The 23,420-nt window shown below is 37.1% G+C and overlaps 1 protein-coding gene across 1 annotated transcript in view; it reads left to right on the top strand.

The window, feature by feature from the left end:
- Positions 1–23,420, top strand: part of RSRC1 (arginine and serine rich coiled-coil 1) — a 411,289-nt gene that overhangs the window by 9,709 nt on the left and 378,160 nt on the right. The window contains exons 2-3 of the mRNA XM_019799225.2: positions 4,953–5,148; positions 6,101–6,226. Coding sequence (XP_019654784.1) covers positions 4,955–5,148; positions 6,101–6,226 — 320 coding nt within the window. The 5' untranslated portion in view covers positions 4,953–4,954. The remainder of the gene's footprint in view (positions 1–4,952; positions 5,149–6,100; positions 6,227–23,420) is intronic.

The following is a 23,420-nucleotide window of genomic DNA, read 5'->3' as shown; positions in this document are numbered from 1 at the left end:
AGGATCTTGTTGAGAATTTTGGCGTCCATATTCATCAGGGAAATTGATCTGTAATTCTCCTTTTTGATGGGGTCTTTGCCTGGTTTGGGGATCAAGGTAATACTGGCCTCATAGAATGAGTTTGGTAGCTTTCCTTCTGTTTCTATTTTTGAAACAGCTTTAGGAGAATGGGTATTATTTCTTCTTTGAATGTTTGGTAGAATTCCCTGGGGAATCCATCAGGCCTGGACTCTTGTTTTTCGGGAGTTTTTTCATAACTGCTTCACTCTCTTCATAATTAATTGGCCTGTTTAAAAAATCAATTTCTTCTTGTTTCAGTCTTGGTAGCTTATAGGTTTCCAGGAAGGCATCCATTTCTTCCAGGTTGTTTAATTTATTGGCATGAAGCTGTTGATAAACGTTTCTCTTGATCCTTCATATTTCATTAGTGTTGGTTGTGATCTCTCCCCTTTTATTCATAATTTTATTAATTTGGGTCCTTTCTCTATTCTTTTGAATAAATCTTGCCAGTGGCTTATCGATTTTATTTATTCTTTCAAAGAACCAGCTTCTAGTTCTGTTGATCTGCTCTACTGTGCTCCTGGTTTCTAATTCATTGATCTGTGCTCTAATGGATCACCTGCCTTCTCGTGCATGGGTTAGGCCTGTTCTTCTGTTCCAGCTCCAGGTTCTTGAGGTGAGAATATAAAAACTGCATTTTAGATTTTTCTATTATCGTGACTGAGGCTTGGATGGCTATGTATTTTCCCTTTAGGACCGCCTTTGCAGTGTCCTATAGGTTTTGGACCGATGTGTTTTCATTCTCATTGGTCTCCAAAAATTGTTTAAACTTATTTTTAATTTCCTGGTTTACCCAATCATTTTTGAGCAGGATGGTTCTTAGTTTCCAAGTGTTTGAGTTTCTTCCAAATTTTTCCTTGTGATTGAGTTCCAGTTTCAAAGCACTGTGGTCTGAGAATATGCAGGGTATAATCTCATCTTTTGGTATTGGTTGAGACCTGTTTTGTGACCCAGTATATGGTCTATTCTGGAGAAAGTTCCATGTGCATTTGAAAAGAATGAGTATTCTGTTGTTCTGGGGTGTAGTGTTCTATATATATATCTGTGAGGTCCATCTGGTCCAGTATGTCATTCAAAGCTCTTGTTTCTTTGTTGATTTTCTGCTTAGGTGATCTGTCTATTGCTGAGAGTGGAGTGTTGAGGTCCCCTACTATTAACGTAGTATTATCTATATGTCTCTTTATTCTGGTTAAGCGTTGGCTTGTGTATCTAGCTGCTCCCCTGTTGGGGGCATAGATGTTTATAATTGTCATATCCACTTGTTGGATACATCCTTTAAGAATAATATAGTGTCGGGGCACCTGGGTAGCACAGTCGTTGGGCGTCTGCCTTTGGCTCAGGGCGTGATCCCGGCATTCCGGGATCGAGTCCCACATCGGGCTCCTCTGCTGGGAGCCTGCTTCTTCCTCTCCCACTGCCCTGCTGTGTTCCCTCTCTCAGTGGCTGTCTCTCTGTCACATAAATAAATAAAATCTTTAAAAAAAAAAAGAATAATATAGTGTCCTTCTGTATCTCTAACAACAATCTTTAGTTTAAAATCTAATCTGTCTGATATGAGAATTGCTACCCCAGCTTTCTTTTGAGGTCCATTGGCATGAAAAATGGTTTTCCATCCCTTCACTTTCAGTCTGGATGTATCTTTTTTTTTTTTTTTTAATGATTTTTCATTATATTATGTTAGTCACCAAGTCTGGATGTATCTTTAGGTTCAAAGTGAATCTCTTGTAGACAGCAAATGGATGGGTCATGTCATTTTATCCAATCAGCAACCCTGTGGCATTTTATGGGAGCATTTAGGCCGTTCACATTGAGAGTGATTATTGAGAGATATGATTTTAATGATGTCACGTTGCCTGTGAAGTGTTTCTATAGATTGTACGTTTCTGTTCTGTATCCACTCTTGGGGCCTTTTTACTTTTATAGAACCCCCCTTAATATCTCATGTAGGGCTGGTTTGGTGGTTACGAATTCCTTCAGTTCTGCCGATCCTGGAAGGTCCTTATCTCTCCATCAATTCTGAGTGACAACCTTGCTGGATAAAGGACCTTTGGCTGCATATTCTTCTCAGATAGAGCTTTGAAAATACCCTGCCAACCCTTCCTAGCCTGCCAGTTCTCTGTAGAAAGTTCTGACATTATTCTGATATTTTTCTCCCTGTACATAAGGATTTTCTTCCTCCTGGCCGCTTTCAATACTGTATCCTTGGATCTAATATTTGTGAATTGCACTATGACGTGGCGTGGTGTAAGTCTGCTCTCATTGATTTTGGGAGGGGTCCTCTCTGCCTCTTGGACATGAATGCTTGTTTCCTTTGCCAGATTAGGGAAGTTCTCAGCTACAATTTGTTCAAATATCTCTTCTAGACCTCTCTCTTTCTCCACCCCCTCGGTGATGCTGATGATTACGACATTGGAACGTTCATTGAGTCAGTAATCTCCCGTAATCTACATTCTTGAGATTGGATTTTTTTGAGGCAAGTTTCTGTTTTAACTTTCTCTTCTACCATCCCATCCTCCAGTTCACTAATTCATTCTGCCTCATTTACCCTGGCCATCAGAGTGTCTAGTTTAGACTGCATTTGAGTCATAGCATTTTTAATTTCTGCCAGATTTGCTCTCTTTTCCACCCTTAGAGATTCTATATTCTTGTTAATATTTTCGTTAATACTTTTTTCAAGACTACACATCATCTTGACCATTGTTACTCTGAACTCCATTTCTGACAATTTGGTTTTATCCGTATCCATCAGTTCTGTGGTAGAGGCCACAGACTCATTATCTTTTCTTTGCTGGGGGGGATTTCTCCTTCTTGTCACTGCGATGAGGAGAGGTTGCGGGGATGCCCAGAGCCCAAATTATTGACAAGGACCTAGGCATTGTGCAGTTGTTTTATAGGGACGTTAGGGATGTAGGCTTCTTGATTTTTCAGCCTGCCTTCTGGGGGAGGGGCCTGCCACGCTGATACTCAGGCAACCTTGTTTGGGTAGAGTTGCCCTGTCCCTTGCAAGGGGGGATGGGGATGGGCACAATGTGAACCGGTATTTCCGGGCTTTTGTTCTCTGGCGGCTTTCCCTGGCAGTTTTCTGTGACTCTTCAGAGAGTCAGAGCAGCAGTGGCTGTATCCCAGCCTCTGTCTCAGAACAGAGAGATCGCAGTCCGCTCTCCACTGAGCTCTCTTGGCCACTTTAATTCTGTTTTTGTTGGTGCTGCTAAAAACCTTGCAGCCTCCCGGGTTGTGCACCCCACAGCCGCTCTCCCAGCTCTCACTTCCAGGGCCGGCACATCTCTGTCCTTTGTGCCTCCAACACTGCCAGCCACTCCCGGTTCCCACACACGCTCCCGAGCTCCCTGCTCCTGTATGGCTCGCACGTGGTCGGGAGCACCGGTTTTCAGTTTGGGCGGGCACGCTCCCGAGCTCCCGGTTTTAGTCTGGTTCCAGTGAGCGCTCCGGAACTCCGGTTTTCAGTCTGGTCCTGCACGCATTCCCAGGCTCACGGTCTCAGTCTGCTCTCTTGTGGGTGCCGGTCTGCGAATTTGGCCTGTTCCCCAATTCAAGTGACTACTGCTTCCCCACGCCCGAGCGTGTCGGCTCCCTCCCCCTTCCATTTATCTTCCGATTCACGGCTCCCCGCTTCGTACCTCAATATTCAGCACTGGAGATGTTTGTTTGTAGAGATCCTGATGTATCTTCCTGCGTCTCAGGCTGATTCCTTGGGTTTTCAGGATGGTCTGGTAGATATCCAGTTTGACTCGGGACCAGCTGAGAAAGGGTCTCCTACTCCTTCGCCATCTTTTCTCCCCCTTTGCAGAAAGTGGTCGCTTTTCTGTTCATAGAGTTTCTGCTACTCTTTTCTTCATTCTCCAGTGGCATTCATAGGTATTCAGAATGTTTTGGTAGCTCTCTAGCTGAATTCCTGGGACCAGACGAACTTTAGGTCTCCTGCTTCTCTGCCATCTTGCAACCGCCTCCTATAGTTTCCTTTTAAGAAAAACTTTGCAGATATATTCTTAGAAGTAGGATTGCTTTGTTAAAAAAAATCAACATTTTTATGACTCATTATTTAAATTGCTTAGTTGCTTTCTGGAAGGATTATACTATCACTTTATATAGGAACTAGCGGTGTGCAGAGTTGACTGACTTCACAATAACTTCATCAACTGTGGTACTTTATTATTATTTTTTAAGATTTTATTTATTTGACAGAGAGAACATAGGCAGGGCAGGCTGAGAGAGAGGGAGAAGCAGGCTCCCTGCTGTGCAGGGAGCCAATGCAGGGCTGATCTCAGGACCCTGGGATCATGACCTGAGCTGAAGGCAGGTGCTTAACCAACTGAGCCACCCAGGGCCCCCAACTTTAGTACTTTAGTGAAAATTTCCATCCTCCCTGAGATTTCACCAGTGATATGGTGATAGTGCATTGTTTCAGTTTGTACTTTTTTGATGACTAATGAGGTTTTATCCATTTAGAAATTTAGAATTTTTAGTTAGAAAAATGTAATTCTAAAAGATAGTAAAATACTTTTTATATTTAAGGAATGTGGAAATGAAGGATTAGTGGTTGATCTCTAAACCAAGTATTATATAATTAATGATAAGTGCAACTTAAAATGTAAGAAAATTATTATAATGAGCTGTTCTCAGTATTGACTCTTTTGAGAGACATTTGAAAAAATTATGGACAAATTTAAATTGTTCATAAATTTAAAAAACAGTCAATTGATAATCCTAGAGACTATACTAGAGCAATTTCTCATGTCTTGTCAATAAGCCAAGTACATTTAAAGTTTTACTTTAAATGAGACCTTTTAAATTTTTACAAGGTTCTACAAAAATTATTATTATCCATTGTGCCATTGTGCTAGAATTAATTCTCTTTGGATTTGAACTTAGAGAAATGGGACGCCGGTCGTCAGATACTGAAGAAGAAAGCAGAAGCAAGAGAAAAAAGAAACACCGTCGACGGTCATCTTCAAGTAGTTCTTCAGATAGTAGAACATACAGCCGAAAGAAAGGTGGAAGGAAATCAAGGTCAAAGTCAAGATCTTGGTCCAGAGATCTTCAGCCTCGCTCTCATTCGTATGATAGAAGGTGATATTCATAATCTTCACTTATTTGATAATGAGAGTAACATTCTTTAGAGTTCATATGTTTTTGTACTTTTAATTTTTCTCGGTAAGCCTTTTTTTTTTTTTTTTTTTAGTAGTTATATATTTATGAGGGTTAGGTCCCAACCTAAAAGTTTTTTTTTTTTTTAATTTTTACTTTTTTATTTGAGTATGTTATATTAGTTTCAGGTTTACAATTTAGCGATTTGACAAATTTATATATTGTGCTGTGTTCACAAGTGTAGCTCCCATCTGTCCCATTACATCACCATTACAGTATCATCGACTGTATTCTTTATGTGCTGCTTTTTATTCCTATGTTCTACTCATTTCATGACTGGAGGCCTGTATCTCCCTTTCCCCTTCACCCGTTTGGTCCAACCCTTCCCCAGAGGTTTTCCTTTTTCCAGGCCCAGTTCATGGGTCTAGTGTCTTCTTCCTTTGTCTATTCTTTGTAGATGTAAACTGGTGTAGTTCTCATAACGTATTATCTGATAATATTTGGAAGGATTGCATACTACTGAACACCCCTTATGTCTTAATTAGTAGCTGATCCAATCACTAAATTATGAATCAGTCATCTGACTCTTCAAGAGGAGTAACATTTTATATCTGTTTGCTTCTAGGAAGGATTGAGAAATAGTAAAATTGAAATGATTCTTTAGAATCTAGATGATTTCTCTTTAATGCCTGTAAAAAATTTTTTTAAAAAAAATTTTATTTATTTTAGAGAGAGAGAGAGAATGAGGACACGAGCAGGGCGAGGGGCAGAGGGAGAAGTAGACTCCCCGTTGAGCAGGGAGCCTGATGTGGGGCTTGGTCCCAGGACCCTGAGATCATAACCTGAGCCGAAGACAGTCGCTTAAGTGACTGAGTCACCTGGGCGCCCGTAAACATTTTTTATAGCAATGACACTTGATTGTATTTTATTTCAGACGCAGGCATCGATCAAGCAGTAGCTCTTCTTATGGCTCTAGAAGAAAACGAAGTCGAAGTCGTTCAAGGGGTCGAGGGAAGTCCTATAGAGTTCAGAGATCTAGGTCAAAAAGCAGAACAAGAAGGTATGCCATATCAGATATTTATTGCTTTGTAACAAACTGTTTCCAAACTTAGTGATCTAAAGCAACAATCTCTAATGTTCTCATGATTTTATCATTTTGACTGAATTCAGCTAGCAGTTTTTTTGCTAGTCTCATCTGGGGTCACTCATCCTATTGGCTTTTCATCTTCTGGTAGGCTGGACTGGGCTTTTTCATATGATGGTGGAAATTTTTGACTAAAGTAAGTGAAGAAGCTGTAAAATCTTTCAAGATCTTGCTTCAGTGTATTATGGAATGAGTTTGTGTCCCCCATAAATTCGTATGTTGAAGTCCCAACCCCCAGTGTAATTATATTTGAAGATAGGGTCGTTATTGGAGGTATTTAAGGTTAAGGTTAAATGAGGTCATAGGGTGGAGCTTTAATCCCGTAGGGCTTGTGGCTTTATAAGAAGAGGAAGAGAGAGACTTTCTCTCCTATGAGTATGCACTCAGAGGAAAGGCCATGTGAAGACATAGTGAAAAGGTGGATATTTACCGTCTTTTCAGCCAGGAAGGGAGCCCTTACCAGGAATCAAATCAGCTGGCATCTTCATTTTGGACTTAGAGCCTCCAGAACCATGAGAAATAAATTTCTGTTGTTTTAGCTGTGCAGTCTGCGGGATTTTGTTATCGTAGCTGGAACAGACTAATTCACAGCTAGACTAATACACTAATGCACAGACTAATACTCCACCCATGTTTTTTTGCTGTGCTCAAGGGTCCATAATAAAGAGAATAGCCTATTTGGAGTCAGTTGTACATTTGGGCACTGGTAGAAAATTTGGTTGAATAGGATGGGGACTATGGTATTAATGGACTTGATAAAAAGAGGCATTCAGAAATTATCGAAGGTTTTTGAGCAGAAGAATGTTAGGATGAAAAACGTTTTAGGCAGATCAGTCTCTTTTCTCTAAGTTCTTCAAACTACTATTAGGCTCTGCTTGTGGGGGTGTATTAGCAGCCTGGTTTTGTTATTTAGGGCACAAAATTTTATAAATCACTGTGTGAATCTGAAGTTGGATAATAGCAGTAAAGTTCAAATGTTTAGCTTTCTGGCCTTGTGTTATTTGGCCTCAGCCTCCTGTCGTTTGTCATACTCCATGGCTAAGCCACTCTGGTATTACATGCCTTTTTTCCCATTCATGTCCTGGAATTGCTAGCTTTGTTTCTTTGAGCATGCTCTTTCTTCCCCTTTCTTGCAGTATCTGTACTTTGTGAAACCTTCTTATCCTTTAATGTTTAGTTCTATTTAACCTTTAATTCTCAGTCCTTTTTTGATTTTTCACTCCCAAGTCAAATTTAATCCCTCCTTTTTTGACCCCCATCACATGTGGTTCCTGATTTTTAACACTTACATTTTGAATATTATGTTTTGTTATTCTTGTATATTATAAATTCTTGCAGGGGGATCCTCTTGTTACCTAGCAAGATGCCTTGCTAGTAAACATGCCTTGATTTGAGTGAATGTTTAATTTGGGAAATGAAGTTAGGTAGAGCGCTTAGTTTTGTAGCAAGAAAATGTTTTATTGTTTTATTGATTTGTAGAAAGAAAGCTTTTTTTTGGATGTATTGATTTGTCTAAAAAGAGGCTGATTACCAGAAAACAACTTCAGTTGAAGTTTCCCATCAGTGGGAACAAAAGTAATAATTCATGCTTTTTATGGTCTTTTTTAGTTTATAAAGTATTTTCGTATTCACACATATACTCCTATATATTTTCATATGTGTCAGTCATTTATGGTTTGATTCCAAGCATCAAGGTTTTAACGGAGGAAGTTTTGTAACCATTGGAAAGGCTCAGGGAATTAGGGAAGCTGTCACTGATTATTTTAAATTGAAGCATGGCAGCTGGTTGTTTGCTCAGAAGTCACTGGAAGTTTTAAGTACTCTTTCAGTTTGTGGCACAAAGTGGGTGGTTCTCAAGATACTTACCTGGAAGCTGTTTTTCTGCTGTTATCTACTTAGAACTGTCTCCAAAGGGGAACCTGGAAATGTTAATTTCTGTTTCTTTGCCATGCAAGGAAGACCTTCAAAAAGTAGCAGTGATGTCTAGTCAACCACAAACTAGCACGTATGCATTTAGTAATTTGAGTTTTATAACTCTGTCAAGGTGTCGTGTACGGTAATACCTTTATTTTGTATATTAGAAAACAAGTTCATAGGTTTATTCAAAACAGCAACTTCTCAACCTCTTGCATCGACACTTTGGCATTTAACTACAATAACTAATCTGGAGCAACTAAAAAGTCTTAAATTTGGAGAAAATACATTATCCATGTCCTATATACATATTATTTTGGAAAGTATATTTTAGGAATTTATTCTTCAAAATGCTTGAACTAAATGAGTTTAATCTTGGTTTAACAAGAAAATTGAACAACTCATTCCTTGAGTTAACCAAAGCTATAATTTAAACAGAGAAGATGAAAGTAGTGAGTTTTTCAAAGAAAAAAATACTATATGACTCTCAATCTGAAGGTTTGTTGTTAATGGTCTCTGCTTTTTAATAGAAATGAGTGATTTCAGTTGTGGTAAGTCAAAACTTCCAGAAAACTTGTTACATATGTAAAAAATAATTGAAAGATAAAGCATGTTCTGGGGGATGGCAGGAGGGAAGTTGAATGTGTGAAGTTTGCTGCAGTTTCTGGTGATAAGTTATAGAGTAATTAGGTGATTATAATTTTTTAATATAATTTTAATATAATTTTTACATTCTCTAAGTATTCAAGTTGTGACATATATCACTTTTTGTGACAGTGAGGAATCTACTCCTGTTATCCACAGTATATTTACTTATTTCTTCATTCTGGAGTACACAGAAAGTAGTTTCAGAATTGCTGATATATACTCCTGTAAAAAAACCAAGCACATAAAGAGTCAATAATTTTTTTTTTAAGATTTATGTATTTATTTTTAGAGAGAGAGAATAAGAGAGCACAAGAGCGCATGCGTGCACAAGCCAGAGGGGCAGAGGGAGAAGAATCTGAAATAGAGTCCCTGCTGAGCATGGAGCCGGCACAGGGCTCAGTCTCAGGGCCCTGAAATCATGACCTGAGCCAAAACCAAGAGTTGGATGCTTAACTGACTGTGCCACCCAGGCGTCCCTAGAGTCAATAATTTTTTATGCTTTTCTTCTTTACTGTGCTTCTTCACTTTATTATGGTTAATTTCTTTGAAGAGTTAGGTTTATTTGTTTTTGTTTATATTTCATTTTAAGTTTTTTTATCCCCCTAAATTTAAAGCTTTTATTTGTCCCCCCTTTATTTAATTTTTTTATTTTTAATTTTTTTAAGTTTATTTATTTATTTTTATTAATCTCTATACCCAGCATGGGGCTCAAACTCAACATCCTGAGACCGAGTTGTGTGCTCTACTGACTGAGCCAGCCAGGCACTCCTCCTCTCTTTATTTTAGTAGGTAAAACATTTGATATGTTTCCAACAGACAGCACTATACTAAAAAGGTATACCAGAGAAATAGCCCTCCCCTTTCTCCTTTTACCTTATTCCTAACCACTCTGTAGGTAACTAATCCTATTGCGTTTTAACTTTCTTCTGTTTCTTTTTAAACAAAGCAGTATTATATCTGTGGCATACTGTAGATATTCTTTTGTACTTTGTTCTTTTTGTTTACTAATATATCTTGGAAAGCACTCCATGTCCATTCACAGTAATCTTTCTCTCTCTCTCTCTCTCTTTTTTTTTTTAAATGGCTGCTTAGTTTCTCACTGTGTGGCTGTATCCTAAATAGTTTAGCCTTTCTCCTAGCTATGGACATTAAGGATACTTCCTATATTCTGTAGTTACTAAAACGCTGCCATGGGTAACCTTGTACATGAGTATTTTTGTATTGTTGGAGGTATCTTTTCAGTGTAAACTCCTAGAAATAGAATTGCTAGATGAAAAGGTAAATAAGTTTGTAGTTTTGTTAGAAATTGCCAAATTCCTATCTGTAATACATGAGAGTCTTGTTTCCTCACAGCGTCATCAATAGAATGTATTGTCCTATTTAAATGTTTGCCAATCTGATAGATGAAAAATGGTTTTGTAATGCAGTTTTGGTTTTCATTTCTTCTTAAGTGAAAGAAGATAGTATTTTTATTTTTAATTTTTTGAGGAAACTGCATACTGTTTTCCACAGTGACTGCATTAGTTTTCATTCCCACCAATAGCGCCTGAGGGTTTCCTTTTCTCTACATCCTTGCCAACACGTATTTCTTGTCTTTTTGATTCTAGCCAGACAGGTATGAAGTGATATCTCATTGTGGTTTTGATTTGCATTTCTCTGATGATGAATATGTTGAGCATCTTTTCCTTTGTCTGTTGGCCATCTATCTGTATGTCTTTTTTAGAAAACTTATCTGAGTCCTCCACCCATTTATTAATTGGATTGTGTGTGTTTTCTAGGAGTGTGTGTGTGTGTGTGTGTGTTTTGGTGTTGAATTGTAGAAGTTCTTTATAGATTTTGAATATTACCTCTTACCAAATATATTATTTGCAAATATCTTCTCTCATTCAGTAGTTTACCCTTTTTTTGATGGTTTCCTTCACAGTGCAAAAGCTTTTTATTTTGGTGTAGTCCCAAAAGTCTAATTTTGCTTTTGTTTCCCTTCCCTGAGGAAACATATCTAGAAAACTATTGCTAAAGCTGATGTCAGATTACTGCCTGTGTTTTCTCGGAGTTTTATGGTTTTGGTCTCACATTTAGGTCTTTAATACATTTTATTTTTGTGTATACTGTAAGTTGGTGGTCCAATTTCATTTTATTGCATGTAGCTGTCTAGTTCCCAACACCATTTGTTGGAAAGACTGGTTTTCCCCATTGTATATTCTTGCCTCCTTTGTCATAGACTAAACCATATAATCATGGGTTTATTTCTGGGCTCTATTCTGTTCCATTGACCTATGTGTCTATTTTTTGTGCTAGTACCATACTGTTTTGATTACTCTAGTTTTGCAGCGTATCTTGAAATGAGGGATTGTGATACCTCCAGCTTTTTTTTTTTTTCTCTTTTTCCCCTCAAGATTGCTTTGGCTCTTTAGGGTTGACTGTGGTTCCATTTTAGGATTGTTTGTTTTCTAGTTCTGTGAAAAATGTTGTTGGTATTTTGATAAGCGTTGCATTAAATCTGTAGATTGCTTTGGGTAGTATGGACATTTTAACAATATTTGTTCTTCCAGTTCATGAGCACGGACTATCTTTCCATTCGTTTGTGTCATCTTCAGTGTCTTTCATCAGTGTTTTATAGTTTTTAGAATATGTCTTTTCACTTCTTTGGTTATGTTTATTCCTGTGTTTGTGCAGTTGTAAATGGGATTATTTTCTTCATTTCTTTCTGCTACTTCATCATTGTGTATAGAAATGCAACCGATTTCTGTGTATTGACTTTGCATCCTGAGACTTTATTAAATTGACTTATTCTAGTAGTTTTTTGGTGGAGTCTTTAGGGTTTTCTATGTATAGCATCATGTCATGTACTAATAGTGACAGTTTTACATCTTCCTTACCAATTTAGATGCCTTTTATTTCTTTTTCTGATTGCTGTGGCTAGGACTTCCACTACTATGTTGAATAAAAGTGGCAAGAATGGACTTCCTTGCCTTGTTCTTGATCTTAGGGGACAAGCTCTCAGTTTTTCACCTCTCAGTATAATGTTAGTAGTGGGTTTTTCGTATATGGCCTTTCTTAGGATGAGATATAGTCTGTCTATACCTGCTTTGTTGAGGGTTTTTATCTTGAATGGATGTTGTACTTTGTCAAAAGCTTTTTCTGCATCTATTGTGATATCTGTTGTGATGATCGTATGTTTTTTATCCTTTCTCTTGTTAATGAGATGTGTCACCTCGATTGATTTGTGAATATTGAACTGCCCTTGCATCCCAGGAATAAATCCCACTAAATCGTGGTGAATTATTTTTTTTTTAGTGTATTGTTGGATTTGGTTTGCTAGTGTGTTATTGAGGATTTTTGCATCTATGTTCATGAAAGATATTTGCCTATAGTTTTCTTTTTTTGTGGTGTCTTTATCTGGTTTTGGTATCAGGATAATGCTGGCTACATAGAATGAATTTGGAAATTTTCCTTACTCCTCTATTTTTGGAATAATTTGAAAAGAATAAGTATTAACTCTTCTTAAAATGTTTGGTAGAATTTACCTGTGAAGCCATCTTGTCCTGGACTTTTGTTTGTTGGGAATTTTATGATTATTTTTTCAGTTTCATTATTAGTAATCAGTCTGTTCAAGTTTTCTGTTTCTTCCTGATTTGGTTTTGGGTTGTTATATTTCTAGGAATTTATCCACCTCTTCTAGGTTGCCCAGTTTGTTGGCATATACTTTTTCACAGTATTCTTTTATAACCCTTCGTATTCCTGAGGTGTAGTTTCTTATTTTTATTTCTTTACTACTTATTTTATTTGAGTTCCCTCTTTTTAATTTGTTGATTGAGAATGGCTAAAGGTTTATCAATTTTGTCTTTTTAAAGAACTACCTACTGGTTTTGTTGATCTCTTAATTATTTTAGTCTCAATTTATTTCTGCTCTAATCTTTATTCTTTCCTTCCTTCTANTTCCTTCTCTCGGGTTTGGTTTTTTTTTTTTTTTTTTTTTTTTTTTTTGCTTTTTTTTGTTAGCTCCTTTAGGTGTAAGTTTAGGTTGTTTATTTCAGATCTTTCTTGCTTCTTGACATAGGCCCGTATTGCTATTATCTTCCATCTTAGAACAGCTTTTGCTGCATCCCAAAGATTGTCAACCATTGTGTTTTCATTTTAATTTGTCTCTGTGTATTTTTTATTTCCTCTTTGAGTTCTTGGTTGACCCATTCATTGTTTAGTAGCATGTTTTTAATCTCCACCTATTTTGTGTTCTTTCCAGATTTCGGAAATCTGGAAATCTGATGGATTTCTTGTTTCATACTGTTGTGGTTTGAAAAGATGCGTGATACAATTTCAGTCTTTTTGAATTTATTCAGACTTGTTTTGTAACCTAAAACATCATCTGTCCTGGAGAATGTGCCATGGGTACTTGAAAAGAATGTGTATTCTACTGTTTTTGGATGGAGTGTTCTGAATATATGTTAGGTCCATCTGGTCCAATATGTCATTCATAACCACTGTTTGCTTGTGGATTTTCTGTCAGGATGATCTATTCATTGATGTAAGTAGGTGTTAAAGTCCCCTACACCTATTGTATTACTGTCAGTTTCTTCCCTCATCTGTTAATAGTTGCTTTATATACTTCGGTGCTTTCATGTTGGGTACATAAATATTTACAATTGGTATGTCCTCTTGTTGGTTTATTCCCTTTATCATATTGTAGTGTTCTTCTTTGTCTCTTGCTATATTATTATTTTACCGTCTAATTTGTCTGAAGTTATTACTGTTACCCCAGCTTTCTTTTTGCTCCCATTTGCATGGTAAATGTTTTTCTATCCCTTCATCTTCAGTCTGCATGGGTCTTTAGTGCTGAAGTGAGTCTCTTGTAGGCAGCGTGTTAATGGGTCTTACTTTTTTTTTAGAAATTTTTTATTATGATGTTCAGTTAGCCAACATGTAGTGCATCATTAGTTTTTGAAGTAATGTTCAATGATTCATTAGTTGCATATAACACCCAGGGCTCATCACACGTGCCCTCCTTAATACCTATCAGCTGCTTACCCCATCCCCCAACCCCCTCCTTTCTGTAATCCTTAGTTTGTTTCCTGGACTCCAGAATCTCTCATGGTTTGTTTCCGTCTCTGGTTTCTTCCCATTCAGTTTTTCCTCCCTTCCCTGTGGTCCTCTGCACTATTCCTTATGTTCCACATATGAGTGAAGCCATATGATAATTATTTTTCTCTGCTTGTCGTATTTATTTCACTTAGCATAATCCCCTCCAGCTTATCTATTCTGTCACTTCTTGTCTTTTGATTGGAGCATTTAGTCCATTTACATTTAAAGTAATTATTGATAGGTATGTACTTACTGCCATTTTGTTACTTGTTTTATGGTTGTTTTTGTAGTTCCTCTCTGTTCCTTTCTCCTTCTCTTGCTCTCTTTTTTTTTGAAATTTGATGATTTTCTTTAGTGTTATGCCTGGACTCCTTTCTCTGTATTTTTTGTGTTTCCGTTATAGGTGTTTGATTTGTGGTCAACATGAGGTTCATATATAACAGCTTATTAATATAACAGTCTATATTAAGTTGATGGTCACTTAAGTTTGAACCCATTCAAAGCACTAAATTTTTATGCCTCCTCCCCCCATGTTTTATGCATATGATGTCATACTGTACATATTCTTATTTTGTCAATCCCTTGACTGATTTTTACAGGTATAATTGATTTTATTGCTTTTGTGCTTTAACCTCCATACTGATTTTATAAGTGATTTATCTACTACTTTTATTATATGTTTGTATTTAACAATTAAATTTTTTCTTTCTTAATTTTTTTATTCTTGGTGATAGCTTTTTCTTTCCACTCAAAGAATTCCCTTTAATGTTTCTTATAAGCTGGTTTAGTGGTAATGAACTTTGACTTTTGTTTGGGAAATTCATTATCTCTCCTATTCTGACTGATAATCTTGCCAGGTAGAGTATTCTTGGTTTCTGTTTTTCTTCTTTCAGCATTTTGAATATATCATTGCCACTCCCTTCCGGCCTGCAGTGTTACTGCTGAAAAATCAGCTGATAGCCTTATGGGGTTTTCCTTGTGTGTAACTTTTTTCTTTTCTCTTGCTGCTTTTACAGTTCCCTATTTATCATTACTTTGTGCCATTTTAATTATATTATTGTCTTGGTGTGGACCTCCTTGTGTTAATTTTTTTGGGGACTCTGTTTCCTGGACCTGAATGTCTGGTCCCTTCCCCAGAGCAGGGAAGTTGTCAGCTATTGTTTTTTTCAAATAAATTTCTTATCCCCTTCTCCCTCCTCTCCTCATTTTTCAAAAAAGATTTTATTTATTTATTCTTGAGAGAGAGAGAGAGAGAGAGCATGGGGAGGGGGAGAGGGAGAAGCAGACTCCCTGCTGAGCAGGAGCTCCATCCCAGGACCCCGAGATCATGCCCTGAGCAAAAGGCAGACGCTTAACCACCTGAGTCACCCAGGCATCCCTCTTCTCATTTTGAGTTAACTTTTGTATGTGATGTAAGATAAGTGTCCATTTTCATTGTTTTGTATGGGAATATGTTTTTTTCCCAACATTTATTGAAAAGACTATCATTTTCCCATTGTGTAGTCTTGTTAACATTGTGAAAATCATTTGGCCATATACTTAAAGTTTTTTTTCTAGACTCTTTATTCTTTTGCACTAGTTTATATGTTTGTCTGTATGCCAGTACCAATGCTTTGATTACTATAGCTTGTAATATATTTTGAAATACCAGTGTGAGGCCTTCAGTTTTTGTTCTTTTGGTAGATTGTTTTGGGTATTTGGGGTCCTTTGAGAGTCAAAATGGATTTTAGAATTTTCCTATTCTGTGAAAAAGGCCTTTTGGATTTTGATAGTGTTTGCATCTGTCGATAGCTTTGGTGGTAACGACATTATAACAGTAAATACCAAGTCTTCCCATGTGTGTCATCTTTTTAATTTTTTTCAGCAGTGTTTTCTTTGGAGTATGTGTATACAAGATTTTTGTGTCCTTGGTTAAGTTTATTCCTTGTTTTGTTCTTTTTAATGATAATGTAAAGGAGATTGAATTTTTTTCCAGTTTGCTCATTACTAGTGTGAAGAGACACAACTGATTTTTTTTAACACAACTGATTTTTTTAGTGTTGATTGTATAACTTGCAACTTTATTGAATTTGCTTATTCTAACACTTTGTGTGTGTGTGTGTGTGTGTTGTGTAATCTTAGGGTTTTGTACATTTAAGATCATGTCGTCATGTCAAAGTCATAATTTTACTTTGTCGTTTCCAGTTTAGATGAGTTTTATTTCTTTTTCTTGCCTAATTGTTCTGACTAGAAATTCTAGTACTATGAATAGAAGTGGCGAGTGTGGGCATCCTTGCCTTGTTACTGGTGTTTGAGGAAAAGATTTCAGTTTTTCACTGTTGAGTATGATGTTAAGCTCTGGGCCTTTATATATGAACTTTATTATATTGTGTTACTTCTATTCCCAATTTGTTGAGTGTTTTTACATGAAAAGATATTTAATTTTGTCAAATTTCTTAGCTCAATTGAGATGATCATGTGATTTTTGTTCTTCATTTTGTTAATGTGGTATATTACACTTACTGATTTTTGTGTATTTAAGATCCTTGCATTCAAGGGATAAAACCCATTTGTTTATGCTCTAAAATTATTTGAATGTGCTGTTGAATTTGTTTTGCTAGTATTTTGTTGATTTTTTTGCATCAATATTCAATATGGATACTGGTCTATAGTTTTCTTGTATTATCTTTGTTTGGCTTTGATATCAGGGTAATAAAACGAGTTTGGAAGTATTTCCTCCTCTAACTTTTTGGAAGAGTTTCAGAGGGATTGGTATTAATTCTTATTTAAATGTTTGCTAGAATTCTCTGGTGAAGCCGTCTGATTCTGGGCTTTTGTTTGTTGTGAGGTTTTTGATTACTGATTCAGTCTCTTTGCTATAGGTCTGTTCAGATTTTCTGTTCTTCATAATTTAGTCTTTATAGATTGTGTATTTGTATGAATTTATCCATATTTTTTTGTCATCCAATTTGTTGGTATATAATTGTTAATAGCAGTCTCATAATCCTTTTTATTTCTTTGATATCGGTCATAATTTCTCCTGTTTCATATCTGATTTTAGTTGAGTCTTCTTTTTTTCCTTAGTTAATCTAGTTAGGGTCCTGCCAATTTCGTTGATCTTTTTAAGAAAGAGGCTCTTCGTTCTACTGACTTTTTTTTTGAAGATCGATTGAGTAACGAGAGAGAGATTGAGAGAGAGCGTGTGCATGGGAGCGATCAGAAGGGCAGAGGGAGAGGGAAAAAGAATGTCAAGCAGCCTGCATGCTTAGGGCAGAGCCCCACGTGGGGCTCAGTCCCACGACACTCGAGATCATGACCCAAGCCGAAACCAAGAGTTGGTTGCCCAGCTGATTGAGCCACCCAGGTGCCCCTTGTTTCACTGACTTTTAAAGTTGTTTTTACTGTACTTCATTTCATTATTTCTGGTCTTATCTTTTTATTTGTTTTAAAGATTTTATTTATCTATGTATTTGAGAGAAGGGAGAGCTGGGGGAGGAGCAGAGGGAGAGGGACAAGCAGACTCTGTGCTGAATGTGGAGCCCGATGTGAGGCTTAATCCCACAACCCTGAGATCATGAGCTGAACTAAGTCAAGAGTCAGTCTCTTAACCGACTGTGCCCCCCCTTCCATGCAATCTTTATTAATCTTTTCCTTCTGCTAAGTTTTGGTGTAGTTCTTCTTTTTCTAATTCCTTGAGATGTAAAGTTACGTTATTAGTTTGAGATCTTTCTTCTTCTTTAATGTAGGGATTTTCTGCTATAAACTACCATCTTAGGACTGTTTTTCTTAAAATCCATAAGTGGTATATTGTGTTTTTGTTGTCATTTGTCTCAAGATATTTTCCGAATTTCCCTTGTGATTTCTTTTCTTTTTGTTTAAGATTTTATTTATTTATTAGAGAGAGAACAAGCAGGGATGGGGCAGAGGGAGAGAGAGAGAGAGAAGCGGACTCCCTGCTGACGTGGGGCTCAATCCCAGGACCCTGAAACCATGACCTGAGCGAGCCAAAGGCAGACACTTAACTGACTGAGCCACCCAGGCACCACTCCCTTGTGATTTCTTCTTCGACCCTTTGGTTTTTCAAGCAAATTTTGTTTAATTTCCACATATTTATGGATTTTCCAGTTTTTCCTGCTGCTATATATTTCTAGTTTAATTCCATTGTGGTCAGAAGATACTTTGTATGGATTTAAGTCTTCCTGTATTTGTTACAGTTTGTTTTGTGGCCTAACATGTGATCTGTTCTGGAGGTGTTCCATGTGTGTTTGAGAAGAATGTGTATTCTGCTGCTGTTGGATGGAGTATTCTATGTACATCTCTTACATCCAGTTGGTTTATAGTATGTTCGAGTCCTCTGTTTCCTTACAGATCTTATGCCTTCTTGTTTTATCCATTATTGAAAATGGAGGATTGAGGGGTGCCTGGTTGGCTCAGTCAGTTAAGCGACTGCCTTCAGTTTAGGTCGTGATCTTAGGGTCCTGGGATCGAGCCCTGTCTCAGGCTCCCTGCTCAGCAGGGAGTCTGCTTCTCCCTCTATTTCCCCCCTTCCCGCAGTGCACCCTGTCTCTCTCAAATAAATAAATAAATAAAATCTTTTTAAAAAGAATTGAAATATTTTATTATTATTGTATTGCTCTATTTCTTCCTTCTATTTTGTCAATGTTTGCTTCATATATTTGAGTACTCCGATATCAAGTGCGTATATATTTACAATTGTTATATCTTCTTGGTGAATTGACTCTTTTATTATTACATAATGTCTTTCCTGTTTGGGAGTTTTTGACTTAGTCTGTTTTGTCTGATACAAATATATCAGCTCCTACTTTCTTTGGGTTACCATTTTCATGAAATATCTTTTTCCATCCTTTAATTTTCAGCTGATTTCTGTCTTTAAATCTAAGGTGAGTTTCTTGTAAATGGCATGTAATTGCATCTGGTTTTTTTTACTCCATTCAGCTAGTCTGTATCTTTTGTTTGAAGAGCTTAAGCCATTTACATTTAAATTAATTGCTGATACAGAAAGACTTGCTATTTTTTAGCTTTCTATTTTGTAGCTATTTTGTCCCTCCTTTTCACTCTTACTGCTTTCTTTTGAATTTTGTTATTTTATATTAACATGCTTTGATTCCTTATTTTCTTTTGTGTATCTTCTATGAATTATTTTCTTTGTGACTATCATAGAACTTACATAAAAGGTTAAAATTAGAAAAACCTATTTTAAGCTGATAACAACTTAATTTTAATTATATACAGAAACTGTACTCTTTTATATCTGCCTACATTGACTTTGTTATTGATGTCACACATTACATCTTAATATATTGTGCATCTATTAAACCTAGTTTTATAGTTATTCATTTTTTACAGATTTTATTTATTTAATTTTAGAACAGTTTTAGGTTCATAGCAGAATTGAAAGGAAGGGATAGATATTTCCCATATATTCTCTGCCCCAACACATGCATAGCCTGCCCCATTATCATCATCCCCCACACCAGAGTGGTACGTTTGTTACACTGATGAACCTGTATTGAGAGGGCATAATCACCCAAAGTCCATTGTTTGCATTAGGGTTCATTCTTAGTGTTATACATTCTGTGGGTTTAAACAAATGTATAATGACATGTATCTATCATTATAGTTTCTTACAGAGTAATTTCACTGCCCTAAAATTCCTCTGCCTATTCACCCTTCTCCTATCCCCAAACAATCTCTGGCATCCACTGATCTTTTTACTGTCACCATAGTTTTACCTTTTCCAGAATGTCATATAGTTGGAATCATAGAATATGTAGCCTTTTCAGGTTGGCTGCTTTCACTTAGTAATATGCAGCTAAGATTCCTCCATGTCTTTTCATGGCCCGATAATTCATTTTTTTTTAGTGCTCCGTAGTATTCCATTGTCTGATGTACCACAATTTATCCATTTACCTCCTGAAGCATATCTTGGTTTCTTCCAGGTTTTGGCAGTTATGAATAAAGCAGCTATAAATATGCGTGCAGGTTTTTGTGTGAACTTAAGTTTTCAGCTCCTTTGGGTAAGTAACAAGGAGCATGATTGCTAGATTATATAGTAAGAGTATGTTTAGTTTTGTCAAAAATTGCCAAACTATCTTCCAAAGTGGCTGTTTCTATTGTTCCACATCCTCACCAGCATTTGGTCTTGCTTGTGTTCCAGATTTTGGTCATTTTAGTAGGTTTTTAGTGTAGTTCATTATTACTTTAATTTGCATTTCCCTGATGACACATGATGTGGAAGATCTTTTCATATGCTTATTTGCCATCTGTATATCTTCTTGTTGAGTTGTCTCTTAAGGTCTTTGGCCCATATTTTAATTGGGCTTTTTTTTTTTTATTGTTGAGTTTTAAGCGTTCTTTGTATATTTTAGATGACACTCCTTTTATCAGCTGTGTCTTTTGTAAATATCTTCTTCCAGTCTGTGGCTTGTTGTGTTATTCTCTTGATATTCTCTTTTGCAGAGCAGAAGTTTTTAATTTTAATGAAGTTTAGCTTATTAATTATTTCTTTTATGGATCATGCCTTTGGTATTATATCTAAAGTCACTGCGGTATCCAAAGTCACCTAGGTTTTCGTCTATGTTATAGGGATTATATAGTTCTGTGTTTTACACTTAGGTCTGTGATCCATTTAGAGTAACTTTTTGTGACTGATATAGGGTCATTGTCAAGGTTCATGTGTTTTATTTATTTTTATTTTTTTTTAATTTTTGCTTGTGGATGTCCAGCTGGTCCAGCATGTTTACTGAAAAGACTATCTTTGCTCCATTGTATTGCTTTTGTTCCTTTGTCAAAGATCACCTATTTATGTGGGCCTGCTACAGTTCTGTGGATCTATTTGTCCATTCTTTTGTAAATACCATACCGTCTTGATTACTATAGCTTTATAGTAAGACTTGAAGTCAAGTGGTGTCAGTGCTCCAGCTTTATTCTTCTTCACTATTGTGTTGGCTGTTCTGGGTCTTTTGCCTATCCATATAAATTTTGGAATCAGTTTGTTGATATTTACAAAATCAATTGCTGGGCTTTTAACTGGGATTGCATTGAATCTAGAGATCAAATTAGGAAGAACTGTCATCTTGACAATATTCAGGCTTATCCATGAATATGGAATGCCTCTTTATTTCGTTATTTTATTGTTTTGTTCATCAGAGTTTTGTAATTGTCCTCCAATAGATATTATGCATATCTTGTTAGGTTTTTACTTAAGTACTTCATTTTTGAGGATGCCAAAGTAAATCACATTGTTCTTTATTTTTTATTTATTTATTTATTTTTAAAGATTTTATTTATTTATTCGACAGAGAGACAGCCAGCGAGAGAGGGAACACGAGCAGGAGGAGTGGGAGAGGAAGAAGCAGGCTCATAGCGGAGGAGCCNGGAGCCTGATATGGGGCTCGATCCCATAATGCCGGGATCACGCCCTGAGCCGAAGGCAGACGCTTAACTGCTGTGCCACCCAGGCGCCCCTATAGTTATATTTTTTTAAAGATTTTATTTGACAGAGAGAGAGCGAGCAAGCTTGCGCGTGAGTAGGGGGAGGGGCAGAGGAAGAGGGAGAGAGAGAATCTCAAGCAGATTCAGTGCTGAGCGCAGAGCCCAATGTGGGGCTTGATTCCAGGACCCTGATATTATGACCTAAGCTGATGGTGGACATTTAACTGACTGAGCCATCCAGGCGCCCCTGGTTATCTTTTTTTTTTTTTTTTTAAAGATTTTATTTATGTATTTGACAGAGAGAGACAGCCAGCAGGAGAGGGAACACAAACAGGGGGAGTGGGAGAGGAAGAAGCAGGCCCCCAGCAGAGGAGCCTGACGTGGAGCTCGATCCCAGGACTGTGGGATCACGCCCCGAGCCGAAGGCAGACGCTTAACGACTGCGCCACCCAGGCACCCCTGCCCCTGGTTATCTTTTTAAAAAAGATTTATTTACTTATTAGAGAGAGAGGAAGAGAGAATAACTGCATTCACGTGTAGGTGGAGGGGCAAAGAAAGAGGGAGAGAGGGAGAATCTCAAGCAGATTCAGTGCTGTGTGCAGAGCTAGATGCAGGGCTTAATCCATGACCCAGAGATCATGACCTGAGCTGAAACCAAGATTCAGATGCTTAGCCAACTGAGCCACGCAGGTGCCCTTATAGTTATTTTTTACACTTTAGTCTTTTAAATTCTATACCAAAATTAGAGGTGGTTTACCTATTGTCATTGCAGTATTACAGTATTGCAGTATTCTCTATTTGTTTATGTGTTTACTTTTATCAGTGAGCTTTATATTTTCATATGCTTTTGTGTTGCTGTCTATTGTTTTTTTTCCATTTCTCTTGCAGGATTCTCTGGTAGATCTAGTGGTAATGAATTCCTTCAGTTTTTATTTATCTGGGAAAGTCTATTTCACCTTTATTTTTGAAGGATTGCTTTGTTGGTTATAGTATTCTTGGTTGGAAATTTTTTTTAAAAGCTTTTTGAATTTATCGTCCCACTCTTCTCTGGCCTGTAAGATTTCTCCTGAGAAATGTACTGGTAATTTTATGGACGCTTCACTTTTCTTTTGTTTCTTTCAAGATTCTCTCTTTGTCTTTGGCTTTGACAGTTTAGATAAAATTAGTCTTGGTGTGAGACTATTTGGGTTCTTCCTAATTGGAGTCTTTTGAGCTTCTTGAATTGTCTGTTTCCTTCCTCATATCTTTTTTTTTTTTTTTTTAAAGATTTTATTTATTTATTTCACAGAGATAGAGACAGCCAGCGAGAGAGAGAACACAAAGCAGGGGGAGTGGAAGAGGAAGAAGCAGGCTCATAGCAGAGGAGCCTGATGTGGGGCTCGATCCCGCAACACTGGGTTCACACCCTGAGCCGAAGGCAGACGCTTAACCGCTGTGCCACCCAGGCGCCCCTCCTTCCTCATATCTTGAAAGTTTTTCACCATTATTTCTTCAACAAACTTTGTGCCCTCTTCTTTTCCTCTTTTTATTCTGCACCTTACATCGTAGGTATATTGATCAGCTTGTTTTTGTCTCATAATTTTCTTAAGCTTTTTCCACTTTCTCCATTGCTTTTTTTTTGCCCCTCTAACTGAGTAATTTCAAAATACCTGATTTTGAGGTCATAGATTTTTTTGTCTGATCAAGTCTGGTGTTGAATCCCTCTAATGAATTTTTCAGTTTAGTTATTGTATTTATCAGCTCCAGCATTTCTGTTTAGTTCTTTTTTTATAGTCTCTTTCTCTTTACTAATATTCTTGTTTATGCATCATATTTCTGATTTTGTTTAGTTGAACATCTGTTCATAGTTGTTCTCTTGTATGTCTTTGAACTTTTTTTTTAAAAGATATTTATTTATTGGATAGAGGGAGAGTGAGCATGAAGACAAGCAGGGAGAGGGGTGGAGGGAGGGGGAGAAGCAGGCTCCCCACTGAGCGGGGAGCCTTATGCAAGGCTTGATTCCAGTACCCTGAGATCATGACCTGAGCTGAAGGCA

The sequence above is a fragment of the Ailuropoda melanoleuca genome, chromosome 1, assembly GCF_002007445.2.
Source record: "Ailuropoda melanoleuca isolate Jingjing chromosome 1, ASM200744v2, whole genome shotgun sequence".
NCBI classification, from domain to species: domain Eukaryota; kingdom Metazoa; phylum Chordata; class Mammalia; order Carnivora; family Ursidae; genus Ailuropoda; species Ailuropoda melanoleuca.
Note: the sequence above shows the minus strand (reverse complement) of the source record. Positions and strands in the feature narration are given on the sequence as shown.